Here is a 14,040-nt window from a genome sequence, read left to right as displayed (position 1 = left end):
GGTTATATCTTTTCTGTTGTCCTACAATAGAGGTCAACAAACTCCCTATAAAGGGCCACATAGTAAATATTTAAGGCTGTGTGGATTTTTTAGGTCTCTCTTGCATCTCTTCAACTCTGCTGTTATAGCTAAAAAAAAAACAACAACAAAAACCCCCAAACAGCAATAGATAATACATGTGTAGATGAATGAGATGTAGACAGTACATAAGTGAACAAGCAGGTTTGTGTCCCAACAAATACTGATTTACAAAACAGGCAGCAGGGCTGGACTTGACTGAGGGTCATGGTTTGCTGACCCTGACCTGGAAGAACCCTAGGCATATTACATGTCTTAACCCTGCTGCAAAAAAATGTGGTCACTGCGCTTACTGCATTATTCTAAACTAGGACCCTATTTTTTTTTTTGGGGGGGGCAGTACCCATTAATGGTTTCTGTCTTACACAGGGGCCAGCATTGGACCTGCTGCCTGCCTGTGCCAAGTGATTTTCTCACCAGTTTCTGAGAAGGGCAGTTGAGCCTTTTTCCGCGAAGTGGGGTGGCCATGTTCCATCTTCCTGGCGGCCTCTAGGGGCAGTTGTCTTCTGATGAAGTTTGGTGGCTAAACAAGGGTGTGGAGAGCATTATTTATAGCTTTCTGATCTGCTGTCTGGCCCTCGCCCATTCCTCCTGGAACAGATACTTAGGACCTGGACAGTTTCTTACAACTACACAGTTGTGTGTTTGCTTGTGTTTTTTATTTTAATAACAAATATTTAAGATTATTTTATATATTTTCTATTATAAAAGTAGTACATCCTCTTTGTAGAATATTATAGAAAATATGAAGAAAGTAAAAAGGATCTATTATGACCACCACTCAGAGAAAACCACTGACTGCTTCTCACATGCTCTATATCAGTGATTCCCAAAGTGGGCGCTACCGCCCCCCGGTGGGCGCTGCAGCGATCCAGGGGGGGGGGGGGGGCGGTGATGGCCACAGGTGCATTTGGGGGCGATGAGTAACTGCTATTAAAATTAAAAAAAAATTAATTTCCAGGGGCTGAGTAATATTTTTTCTGGAAAGGGGGCGGTAGGCCAAATAAGTTTGGGAACCACTGCTCTATATCATCCATCTCCCTCCCTCCCTCTCTCCAAAAGGAAGGATAATACTATTTTGTAATCTGCTTTTTTTTTTTCACATGGGAATATATAATAAACTTTCTCATTTGTCAGTGAGCACCTTTCATAGTGTCATCTTAAATGGCTGCATAGCATTCTATCCTATGGATATATCACTGTTCACATAATCAATCTTACACAATGTTGTGACTTACATTCCTATAACTGAATTATCATACCTACTTTTTATTTTTTAAGGAAATGCAGTTTGACAGATTTTGTCAGGATTCTTGGATAATTATTAGGCAGGTTGGCCTGGGAGGAGAAGGGGAACGAGGGTTTTCTGTAGACGGGAAGGTTTGGGACATTCTGAAGGTGACTCGCGCTGTGGGGAATGAATGACTGGAGGCCTGTTTCCCACTGTGAGGGCTTGACTCACCGCCTGGGCTAGGGCCAGCTGATGGAAGGACAGAGGATATTCTCTCTCTCCTGGGTTCTTTCTCATGTCCCCAGTTGCCTTTGAAAATTGATAGCATATTAGGATATTTCTGAACTTGGCTGACAGAGACCCTGAGGCCAGACCTTACTAGATAGAAGCCTGGAGTTGGCTGAGATATTTGAGTGATGGCCCGGGTGTGGGATTGTAAAGGCCAAGGTGAAGAGCGCATCTGCAGAGACTTACGGGTTGGTGCAGAAGGTGAAGTCTTTTCCGTAACACATGCATTCTTGAGTCCTTGGAGGAAGCTGTCAGCTGGTGTTTCCGTTTTTCTTAGTAAAAGAAAAATTTCAAGCGTGTAAAGGAACTTTTCAGTGCCGATGAAAGCTAGGAATTGAGAATGTTGATGCCCAAAGTAAAAAAGATTGTTCTTGCCCTTCCCTGGTCGGCAAACTGCGGCTCGCGAGCCACATGCGGCTCTTTGGCCCCTTGAGTGTGGCTCTTCCTTAGCCTTAGGAGTACCCTAATTAAGTTCATACCAATGTACCTACCTCTATAGTTTAAGTTTAAAAAATTTGGCTCTCCAAAGAAATTTCAATCGTTGTACTGTTGATATTTGGCTCTGTTGACTAATGAGTTTGCTGACCACTGGTTTAGGGCAATGGCTGGCATGAAGAAATCACTCAGTGGATAGAGCGTTGGCCTGCAGAGGGTCCTGGGTTCGATTCCGGTCAAGGGCACATGCCTGGGATTGTAGGCTCGATCCCCAATAGGGGGTGTGCAGGAGCCAGCCAATCAATGATTCTCTCTCATTATTGATGTTTCTATCTCTCCCTCTCCCTTCCTTTCTGAAATCCATAAAAATATATTTAAAAAAATAGATTGTTCTTGGCAGGGTTGGGGCAGAAGGCCACTTGGGAACCCCTACCTGAGGGCCTCCTGAAGATCGTTAAACAGTCCTTGCTGAGGAATGCTGGAAGGGACTCTTCAGAGCCCTTGGTGCCTGGCTCTGCGGGTCATTGTCTTTAAGCTCATTCATTTTTTATGTCTGTTTTCAGTTTCTTGAAGGGAAATGGGGAAGGAAGGAGTAGGTGGACGGCTTGCCCTTAAGGGTAAAGCCAGACTTCTGGGGAGGAGTTACCGGGGAGAAACTCCTAGGAAAGGATCTCTGTGTAGATGTGCGGCCTGGCCCGAGTGTGGGCCACCTGTGCTCCCTCCCCCCTCTTCCTCCAGAGCAGGGTTCTCACGGTAAGTTCCCAGGACCATCCACTGCAGCTGCACCTGGGACTTCATTAGCAATGCAGATTTTCAGGCCCTGCCCTAGACCTGTAGGACCAGAACCGGGTGTGGGAGTGGGGGTGAGGGTAGGGGCAGGAGGGGGGGCAGCAGCCTGTGCTTTAACCAGTCCTCTGGGTGATTCTGATGCTCACTAAAGTGTGAGAACCTGCCTCAGACCAGGCTCCTACGAGGCCTTTAATTTCCTATGTAGATTAAGAGCTGCAAGCAGGCAGAGCCAGTCCCAGCATTGGCAAGGCTCTCTAAACCTGAGACCAGCTGAGCTCATTTAACAACATGTGTTACCTCCTGCTGCTCTGTGGCTAGCCTAGTACTAGGCACTGGAGATACAGAGGCAGAAAGACTGGTGTGGTCCTTGCCTTCTCTGCTGACAGCCCCGGTGGAGAAAGACAGTTACACAGGCAGATTTTGAGCACGGTCACTGCTAGGATGGAGTAAGAACGGTGCTGTGGGGGCGCATGGATGGGGTTTAGGAGTGGGATGTGTTGGGGAGGTCAGTTTTGAATAGGCTGAGCTTGATGCCCATCGGACATTGTGGCAACTTGCATGCCGCTGACGCCTGAACAAAGCCCTCACAGGAGAAAGCTTTTCAGTGAGCTTCACAGACTCCCCATGACAACCGGCTTTCTGTGCAGCTTGCTTTTGGGTTCTTCTATCAGACACCCCAAGGGTATGGGAGCACTCAGGGAAGAAAGAGACCAGAGGAGGGTGTGCTGGCTTTAGAGGTACAAATGCGTGGCTTGGCTTGGTTGGGAGCTGGTCTGCCAGGCCACGCCTGTGGTCATGGAGGGGATTGAACTATGGCTTAGTACATTCACACCATTCCTGGCTTGCTGTCACCTGTAAGAAGAGACAAGTGACAGATGGTGAGTTCTGGCTGTGAAAGGGGGACTTGGGGTGTGTATGGAACCCTCCCCCAGGTAAGTTCCCCGTGTGGGTACCGAGTGGAAAAATAGACGATGCCTTCCTCTGCCTTATGCCTGTCAGGATTGCCTGTTAGATTTATTTTGTAAAAGGAACACGGCTCGCTTTTCTGCCGCTGCATGTTACCGTATCTGGCCAGGTCGGCAGCACTTTGTGAGTCTGTTCTCCAACATGAATGAGATAGTAAGCATCTGGGGAAGGTTGGAGAGAAAGTTCAACAGGAAAACTTCCTCTGAGCCTGAGGACTCCCCTGCCAGGGGACTGCCTGTGGGTCTCTCTCAGTCCTTATCCCTGGCGAGTGGTGAGCTGCATGCATTCCAGTTTGTTCTCTCTCTAGGCAGCATCTTTATTCGCTTCCTTTGTAGCACTTTAGCACATTAGGACCAGAAACGGCCTGGCCAGTCACCCAAAGTGCTCTCCGCCTGAAAGACGAAGAGACGAGTGACACGCTTAGTGCCAGCAGCAGGGGCGGAGCTGGGCCCCGTGTCCAAGCTACTAGTGCAGTCTTCCCACGGGTCAGCCACCCGATCCTGTCACCAGAGCCTCAGCTGGCCTCTGGCTGTCTCCCTGGTGTCTGTGCCCATTACAGATGTGCCTCCTGCCACCACAGCTGTGAGCGCCCCAGGGCCAAGGGCAGGTTCATGCGGACCTGCACAGACTGGCCCAGAGCACCAGGAGGAGACGCAGGGAATGAACATGTGTTCAGTAAATGACTAAAGGACTGTTCTGGTGCTGGTGCCGTGTAGGCATTTCCCAGTGGAGTACCATCCTCCACCCCCACCACTTTGTTTGTAGGCGCAGAGCCTGACGCTCCAGGCCTCTGTTACTCCCAGGCCAGGTCCTGAAAACCTATGAAAGATCAGCAGGATCCAGCGGGTGGGGTGAGGCTCTAGACCAGTGATGGCGAACCTATGACACGCGTGTCAGAGGTGACACACAAACTCATTTTTTTGGTTGATTTTTCTTCGTTAAATGGCATTTAAATATATAAAATAAATATCAAAAATATACACCTTTGTTTTACTATGGTTGCAAAGATAAAAAAATTTCTATATGTGACACGGCACCAGAGTTAAGTTAGGGTTTTTCAAAATGCTGGCACGCTGAGCTCAAAAGGTTCGCCATCACTGCTCTAGTACTTACAGATGAAATTGTGGGGAGGGTAAGGTTTTTAATTTGTGTATTACATGTGTTTGGGAGCTTTCAACTTTGTTTACGATCATGATGAAAGGCCCTGGTGCAGCTGGGTGCCTGGTTCCCGTGCATTCCTAGATGGTTTCCACCCATATTCTGGGTAGCTGACTTCTGAGTCACGCTGGGATTCTGGCATGAGAAGTAGGACATGTGAGACCCAATCTTTGAAAACCAGAAGGTGAGAAAAATGTCTGGAAAGATACTTTCTTCTGGCGATTGTTCCCCTTCCCTCCCCCCGCTTTTTTGAAGGTAGACACTACTTTGAGCCGAGCAATGTGTGGGAGGTTCGGGTACAGCCCCGGCGCATTAGATAAATAATTTTGTCAAAGGGGTTCGAACACAGGCTGTGGTTTTGAAATACACATTCACATGTGAATCTGCTCACGAATGATAGGCTGTTGATCAGCAACATCTGTTGATTTGAGAAAAGCAGGGTTTGCGTTACGGAAGCTGGAGGTATAGTTCTGTGATGGTCTTTCCCCGGGTGGGTCCTTCCAGAGGAGATGGTCTAGTCCAGGGGTCCTCAAACTTTTTAAACAGGGGGCCAGTTCACTGTCCCTCAGACTGTTGGAGGGCCGGACTATAGTTTAAAAAAAAACTATGAACAAATTCCTATGCACACTGCACATATCTTATTTTGAAGTAAAAAAACAAAACGGGAGCAAATGCAATATTTGTATTTGCATGTGGCCCGCGGGCCATAGTTTGAGGACCCCTCGTCTAGTTAGCTTCCTCTCAATGGTGCCCACTGTCTAAGGCAGCGGTTCTCAACCTGTGGGTCGCGACCCCTTTGGTGGTCGAACGACCCTTTCACAGGGGTCGCCTAAGACCATTCTGCATATCAGATATTTACATTACAATTCATAACAGTAGCAACATTAAAGTTATGAAGTAGCAACGAAAATAATTTATGGTTGGGTCACAACATGAGGAACTGTATTTAAAGGGCCAGAAGGTTGAGAACCACTGGTCTAAGGTGAGATTCGTGGCCTTCGGGAGTTCACTGTGTGAGAACACAACTGTTTAGGCAGGAGGAAATACTTAACAGTACTTTTTAAATTTTTTAAATTGATTTTAAAGAGAGAAGAATGGGGAGAGAAGCATCAATTTGTTGTTCTACTTACTCATGCATTCACTGATGCTTCTTGTCTGTGCCCTAACGAGATGGCACTGCAGCCTGGGTGTGCGGGGACAGCGCTCTGACCAAGCGAGCTGCCTGTCAGCGCTCTACGTTACTGTTTAATGTGCGCTTTTTTAAGGTGATTTACTATTTGCCACTTTGAAAGTAGGATATGTGAACGAAAAAGTTAGGAAAATACAGTAAGAAAGATACTGAAAGAGACCATTATTACTCATATTTCCCAAATGCAGGGAAATGTAAACATTTTTGGTCAACTTAGTTAACATTTTCCCTTTGATGACTTTTAAAAAAAGTGTCCGTGTGAAGTAGGTGCAGTTCCAACCTGTCACAGAGCTGTGCTCAGAGCTGACATGCTTAGAAACCAGAAGAGTGAGGACGGGGCTCGGGGGTCCCAGCCCTGCCCTGCCCTGTGCAGGACGGGAAACGGATCTTTCAGATGGACCTGCCCTCGGGCAGCGGGCCATTCAAACTAGAGTGGGGAGAAGCCCCCACACACTTAGCTTCGCTCTAAGGAAACTGTGTGTGTGGTTTTGATAACTAGGATGAGAAATTCAGGAAGAATTAGTGTTAAGCCTGAAAACGAAGTCTGAATTAATAGGTCTTGGAAGTTTTAGGGACGATTCGACATGAGTTAGAGGTTTGGGAATTGCTGGGGTTTGTGGCCAGTGGGAGACGACTGCCTTGCTCATTGGGATTGGATTCAGAGGTGAGCCAAGGGAAGGCCTGTGTCTGGGAACCCCAGGGCAGTGGGATGTGGTGCCTGGTCCTGGGCCACCAGGAGGGTTCTTCGGATAAGATGTGGCCAGGGGCCCCGCCTCCGCCATCGCATGTCCCTGATGTCTCCTCCCTCCCTGGGGTCTGTGGACCTTGGAGGGTGCTTCTCCCTGGACGTGACAGTGTGCCTGTGTGTGTTGGGGGTGGGTCAGGGGCTGCCGAGTTGTTGAGAGCTGGCACCAGCTGCATTTGATCTCTGATTGCAGGATCTCTTCCCAGTCCTGACATTGGAGAATGTCGTGGGGGGCTCATCCTTGCTTATTATAGTCATCAAGTGAGGGAGAGCCCAGAGGAGGCCTGGGGTGTGAAACGGCACCAGGTGTTGGGCTGGGCTTGCCTTCCTACCTCACTGCCGTCTCTTCAAGGGGATGGTCACCTTCTAAAAACCTTGGTTTTAGCTTGGTGTAGGCGGTCCACTTGTGTCTGAGCGGTGCCCTCACAGTCAGAGGCCAAGAGCTTGGGGAGGCAGTACGGAGTGGTGGGCAGACAAGGCCAGGATCAGGCCCAAGGCAACCCTCCAGAAGCTGAACGACTTTGGCTGTTGGTTAAGCTCTCTGGCTTTGGTTTTCTCCTTTAGAATTGGGGGCAGTAATCTCCATGTCATCCAGTTGTTTATAAAGGTTAAAAGGAGATGAGAGTGAAAGCACCCAGCCCCGTGGCCCTGTGCAGGTGGAGGTGTTCCTGGGGCAGGTTATGGTGGGTCAGCTCGGCTCCCCAAGGCTACCGTGCACCAGGGGTTTCTCTGGCTGTCACTACAAGTCTCCTTTCAAATAAAAGCAGCTGGGCCCTGCGGAGGGGCAGCGCTGATCCCGCAGGAATCCTGGGCTGACTGGGCTGCTCCCTGCAAAGGGCACGTGGGCCTGAGCCCGCCTGCCATCTTCAGAAGCCCTGGAGTTCTGGTCGGTCCTGGTGTGCTCTTACCGGACCGCCAGCATGTGCTTCTGCTCACTCGTGTGAAGAGAAGAGGAACCCACGGTGTCTGTGACCTCCTCTCCCTCCTGTGGCCCACGCCCTGCGTCCAGGTGTAACCTCCTCCTCAGCCTCCACGTGTTTGTTCATGCAGGTCCCCTGCCTGCAGTGCCTGCCTCCCACGCCCTCTCCTCTCTGGCTTCTGTCTTATCTCTGAGACTCTTAGCAGAACTCAGCCCTGCCCTGCCCTGTCCAGAGTGTGCCTTCTCTGGGGTGTCCTGCTGTTCCTTTCCTTTTTGTGGTTTTTCTTCAGCCCCAGTTTGTTAACAGGGCCTTATCCAACCCCTCCCAGCACACAGCCCCCTAGCAGACCTTAAGAATACTTGGGTGATTGACAGCACCCCGCACCCTGGGAGGTACCACTGGGTACAGTGACTTTCAGCCTCTTTGGCCCTGACCTACGTTAAGAAACACATTTTAGACGGACTCGGTAGAGAAAAGAGACAGAGGAGCTCACATGTTCACACGAGGGAAACAAGTTTCCTAAGACAGTCCTTCCCATAGGACCCCTGGCGCTTTCTCTTCTGTTCACGTCATGTTGCATTTTAATGCTGGTTAGGATTTTCCAGATGGATTGCACTGTGGTCTGGACTGTGGTTTGAAAACACTGCTTGCTCAGTAGTTGAGTCTGAGAAGGAGGGTGGGCGCTGGCTGCCCTGTGGTCTGTGGGTGTCTGTCAGAGGCCTCACTGGGCAGAGCGAGCGCCGCTGGGCAGGGGCAGGCAGCCCTGTTTGGGATCTGCTTTGGGAACAGGTGCTCCCTCCCCGCCTACAGTTTGGTCCAGAGGAAAGAGCCTTGGACTAAGTCAGTACACCTGGTTCAAGTTCTGGTTCTGCCACTTGGTGGCGGGAGACTTCAGCAAGTCACTTACCTCTCTAGGTCTCCTAGGTGCACAGCCGGCCCCTGGGGCCTTGCATGCTGCTCAGGGCTGCCGTGCAGGGAGTGGCCAGAGCAGACCTTGAGCCCTGGGCCCTTCCTCTCTTTGCTCTGTCAGCCCGGGTCAAAAGGGAGGTCAGTGCAAACCAATTACCTTCTGCCCAGGATCACGGGGAGTTGATCAGTGTGAGTGTGACCCTGTATGAGGTGTGGTGTCCCCCTGCCTGACGTGGCCTGCTCTCTTCCAGCCCTGAAGGATGGCTTCCATTATGGGGGATGCGATCATGGTGCTCAAAGGCCTTGCCAAGCTGACGGAGGCAGCCGTGGAAACCCACCTGCAGCACTTCGGCCTTGGTGCGGAGTTCATCATGGCAGCCCGGGCCCTGCAGTCCACAGCTGCAGAGCAGTTCAGCATGTTCCTGGGGACGGTGCAGGTAAGGAGGCTGGGCCAGTGGGAGGGAAGCTGGACTTGGAGCCCTTGGTGAGACTAGGACACAGCTAGGGTGGCTGGTCTCCCTGTGGCCAGGGCCAGAGAGCCCACTGGTTAGTGTAGCCCACTACCCTTCCGGGTGGGATGGGGCCCCTGGGAGAGGCTGCTGGGTGACTCACGCCTTAGTTAGAGGAAGCTTCACAGAGCTGAGAGGAGCCCCAGGAGCAAGCGGCCCAGCCCACGCGTTCGACTAGGAGTCCCTGGCTGATCAGGCACGGGTGCCGAGCTCAGGGAGACCAAGCCCCGTCCGCGGGGATCGCGGTGACCGGCCCCGTTCCCTCTGCCCAGTCTGTGTTCAGTTTCTGGCCTGTGTTGAGGTATTGAAGAGAAGCCTTTTTAGTTTTGGGAATTTAAAAAACCACAGGAAAAAGTAACACTTGCTGTGTTCTGTGGAGGCAGCTGGAAGGAACCGGCATGTGGCCGTCACTGAGCAGTTTTTGAAGAGGCAGAACCCTTCTCCCTGTGTTAACGAGTGTTTTCTGTTGGGCTGATTTCTGTAAAGAAGTGATGGAAGCCACCCGCTATCAGAGCTTCACTGGGCAGAGCAAGAGCCGCTGAGCAGGGGCGGCCAGGCTGGGAAGCGTGTTTCATCGGCTGTCGCCTCCGCATGGCGCTGCCACAGGAGGCTGTGTCCGTTGGGCTTCCTCAGGCTTTTCCCACTTGCCCGCTGCATTTTTCTGTGGGTCTCTGGGTGCTGATGTGTTGCTTTCCTGGGTGAAAGCTGAGGACCGCTCCGCCTCTCGTCTTCCTCTCGTCTTTCCTGCTGTCTTTTGTGCCACAGACCAGAGAGCCTCTGCTTTACCACCGCGGGAAGGTTTTAGGTAGAAGTGTGTGCAGGACAGGCGATTATAACAGGGCTTCATAGAGCAGAGGGCTGTCCGCTGAGGTGTCCCCAGTGACTGTTTCTGAAAGTCCCGGGGGAGGGGAAGCTGTGCACCCGTGTGCGTGAGCACACCTGCTCCCTCTCCTTCCGTTTCCCCTGTGGTCGCTGACCTTGTGGACAAAGGACACTCAGGCTCCGCCAGGCTGAGGCCGTCACAGCCTGAGGCCTCTGGTTAGTCTTAGGTCCCGGATCCCCCTCTGCTGCTCTCGAAGGTTCCATGGCTATTTCTCACCCCAAATGCCTTCAACTTCACAAGTCTCACACTCGTGACCTCACCGGAGCCTCACTGCTGGCCTGGAAAGGGGCAGGCCTCGATGTGCACCCCTTTCTCAGGTGGGGAGATGGAGACTAAGAAGTTGGATGCGAGGCCCGTGATTTTTAAGTGACAGGATCAGGTTTGTGTGTCCTCTTCCTGTCCTCCTCTGTGAGGCTGGGCTGTGGCTCCGGCCCCCGAGTGCCTTTCCTAGTGAGGAGAGCACCTTCCTGTTGGATGTGTTGCCTGTGGAACACTCAGGAGGGGCAGTTGTCCAGCTCACTGGGCCTCCCAGGCGTGCGGCAGCGTGGAGACCCGACAGGCCTCCCTGGGAGGGGAGGGGCCTCCTGCCCAGGCTCCCACCCGCTCCTCTGTCTCCTCAGGCAGGGCCATCCCCCAGGACAGTCACTTGGAGGGAGGAGGGAGGGGCCATTGCCCACCACGAGGTGGACATTAGTGGGCGCTGGCCTCCGTGTGCTCCATTCTCTCCCTCAGCACGTAGGCCCTGTGCCTCCCTTCTCTCTGGGGATGGAGGCCAGATCCTCCAGAAACCTCTCCCTCCAGCTCCTCCAGGGGCTTGTTCACGTCTTCATGCAGCAGACACCAGGTCTGGTCCCATCGACACACTGGGCCCTTCCCTGCCCAGAGGCCCAGAGCCACATAAGCCGGTCATGGCCATGCAGGGCCAGGCGGCCACACAGAGTCAGGGGCAACAGGGGCTCTGCTGTGGCTCTCAGGGACCTGCCTCAGGCCCCGCACCCAGGGCTGCCTGGCCATCTTGAGAGGTACCCAGAGAGGTACCCAGAGAACCCAATACGATTGATTTCTGCTCTGAGGCATGGCCGGCTGGTGGCCTTTACCGGGTCACCTCAGTCCCTCAGCCTGTTTCCATTTGGGCATGAGAGTCACAGCCTCATCTCCTTCCGTCCCTGGAGGCAGTAGCCTGTAGAGCTGAGGGTGCACAGGCTGTGGACCCGACTCCGTGTGGGCAGAGCCGCGGGCAGCACTGTGCACTGAGTCCATTTCAGTGGAACGGAACCCGGGCTCCTGACCTCCCTCAGGAGTCAGTGCTGTTCCACTTAGAGCCTCCTCGGCGCTGTTCCCCTGGCCTGTCTGTGCCTTGTCTGTGGCCCCACAAAACTGACTGTGGGGAGTCCTATTTTCAGATGAGGAAGTAGCAGAGAGCTCACCCAAGGTCACTCCGAGTTCTAAAGCAGAAGGAATCTGGGCCTGAAGATCAGGTCTTTTCAGTTGTTACAAGGAAAGTATGTGCCCCCAACTCCCAAGGACAGCCAGGCCAGCCCTGGTTGTGCCAAGTCGTCCAGTGAGAGAGCCTCTTAAAGGCAGGCCGTGGCCGGTGAGGGGAGCCGTGTCTGGCGAGGCACTGGCCTGGAGTGGTGGGGTGTCCCCGTCTGTACACTGCCCTTGCCCTCGCTGGTCTGTGTTATGCTTTGACTTCTCAAAGGTCTCCTGTCTCTTTCCCTGGATCACCCACCCCAGAGCCCCGATTAATAGAGGAGGAACTTGCTGGGAGTGGTGGTAACGGGCCTGGGCCTGGCTGGACACCCAGCAGGTTCTCAGTGACCACACAGAGGAGCCCTGGCAGCAGCAGGACTGGGATCCGGGTCTCACCTCCAGAACTGACACAGGCCTCGGGAGTAATGTGGTGTCACCCTCTGCAGGACGGAGGTGGGGCAGCGGGGACGTGCTGTCCTGTGCAGAGGGGGATGGGCACAGGAGGGCGGCTACCGCTTGCTCCTCTCACGCTGGCTTTTGTTCCCTGCAGGAGCAGGACAAGCATGAAGAATCTTACATGTCGGAGAGCTTTGACGACCCAGAATCAGAGTTCCACTTCTCAGGGCCAAGGGCCGAGGGCGCCTCTGCAGACTTCTCTGCAGCCTCCTCCCAGGACCAGCCGTCGTCTCCACCCCAGGATTATGCCAGCAGCAAGGGCCCAGCTCCTGCCTACGCTGACAGTGGACCCTTTAGGGAAGCTGGGCTCCCAGGGCAGACTGCCTCTCCTCTGGGCAGGCGGGACGGGAGGCTTTTTGTAGATAGCAGAGCCCCCTTCTGTCCCACTGGCCTGCAGCGAAGGTTCTTCCACCAGGACCAGTCCCCTGTGGGGGGCCTTACAGCCGAGGACATTGAGAAGGCCCGGCAGGCCAAGGCGCGCCCCGAGAGCAAGCCCCACAAGCAGATGGTGCGTCCGGGAGGGCCCCTGGAGTGGGCCCTGTGGGTGGTTCCCCGGTGGTGCTGGTGTCAGGCCCCTCCGGGGATGCTGTGGTCTGGAGGCTCTGGGAACATGGAGGCCTCTTGGTGGTGGAGGTGCTGCCCGGCAGAACTGCTGTCTTTGGTGGTGGAGAGGGGATGGGGGCAGCATGAGCCCCTGAAGGCCGCCCTGTCCCCATTCGCTGTCCCTGAGGGCTCTCTCTGCTGTCCCTCCAGCTCAGTGAGCGGGCTCGGGAGCGGAAGGTGCCAGTAACAAGGATTGGGCGGCTGGCCAACTTCGGAGGTAAGGCGGCTGTGTGTCTGTGCCCTCCCCTGCCCTGGCAGGCCAGTCCTGGCTGAGGGGGGCTGGCCTACCCTGGCCCCAGCATGGAGGTGGCAGAGGGCGGGGCCCACAGGTATCCTGGGGAAGTAGTCCGGGCTCCTGGATGTTTCCCAGGGGTGGATGATTCAGTTATTGGGATCCACTGTGCCTAAGCTCACCCTAGGGGTTGGTGTGGCTGATGCCACACGGTGAGCTGCAGCTTTGCTTCTCAGGCCACGCTTGGGGTTCAGTGTCTGCAGCTTCAGCTTCTCCTACTACGTCGGCCTCCCCGCCGTTCAGCCCTGTGGAGGCCTCTGCAGGAAGGAGGCCGGATAGTGAGGGAGTTCCTCACTGGGCCTGTGTGGCTAACTAGACAGAGTGGTGTTTGCTCCGGGAACCAGCCGTTTGGAGACCCATTTGCCGGATCCCCACAGGCTTGTGGGGCATCAGTAATGACAATGAGGTGCCGAGGCCCTGAGCTGCTGGCATTTCAAGTCCATTCTAAGATGCCGTAGAGCTGTGGGCTTTATTTGTCCTTTTCTTTGGGGGTTTGAGTAGCCGTTGTGCCCAGCACACCTGTGCTCTCTTATCAGCATTGAAGGATCATTTTATAGTGAAGGCTTACAGCAGTTGTATCTGCCTTTCTGACATTGTCTTGTCACATCTCTTATTTAATTACTAAGATGTTCTATTGAAAACACCGTCTCCTTTGTAATGGTATACTTCTAGACAGAGTGACTGGGAGCACGTTCCTCTAAAGCGTGGCTGTCCTAGAAGGTTCTCCAGAAAGTTAATGAACTCAGTTCACACATGAACCGTGGGCAAGTGGTTATTTGCAAGGCTGTGTCTAACAGAGGTCTGCTTGGTTCATGATGATGCCAGTGCTGAGTGGCCATGAGTGGTCACGATCGGGTGGCTACCTGCTTTTTCCTTTGCTTGGGCTGGATTATACATCTCCCCTCCCGTGTACATACATACTGTTCTCTGTTGTCTCTTCTCTTTTGGAAGCCACATTCTACTCATTGTTAGGATGGGTTCTGTGCTCTGGGAGCTGGACCCAGGAGTGAGTCCTAATGTTGATGGCTGGCTATCTTAAAAAAAAATCATATATAATAAAAGCCTAATATGCTAAGTGTCCGGTCGTCCGGTTGGCCATTCAATCAATCAGAGTGT

The 14,040-nt window shown here is 53.1% G+C and overlaps 1 protein-coding gene across 1 annotated transcript; it reads left to right on the top strand.

The window, feature by feature from the left end:
- Positions 1-8,959: 8,959 nt before the first annotated feature.
- On the top strand, positions 8,960-12,955 carry COQ8A (coenzyme Q8A). Its single transcript, XM_023745023.1, has 3 exons — positions 8,960-9,145; positions 12,124-12,537; positions 12,783-12,955. The coding sequence occupies exons 1-3, from the start codon at positions 8,969-8,971 to the stop codon at positions 12,903-12,905; spliced, it is 714 nt and encodes a 237-aa protein (XP_023600791.1). The 5' UTR covers positions 8,960-8,968; the 3' UTR covers positions 12,906-12,955.
- Positions 12,956-14,040: the final 1,085 nt, after the last annotated feature.

This window comes from Myotis lucifugus, unplaced genomic scaffold (assembly GCF_000147115.1).
Source record: "Myotis lucifugus unplaced genomic scaffold, Myoluc2.0 scaffold_510, whole genome shotgun sequence".
NCBI lineage: Eukaryota > Metazoa > Chordata > Mammalia > Chiroptera > Vespertilionidae > Myotis > Myotis lucifugus.
The sequence above is the reverse complement of the archived record's forward strand: the minus strand, read 5'-3'. Positions and strand labels throughout refer to the sequence as shown.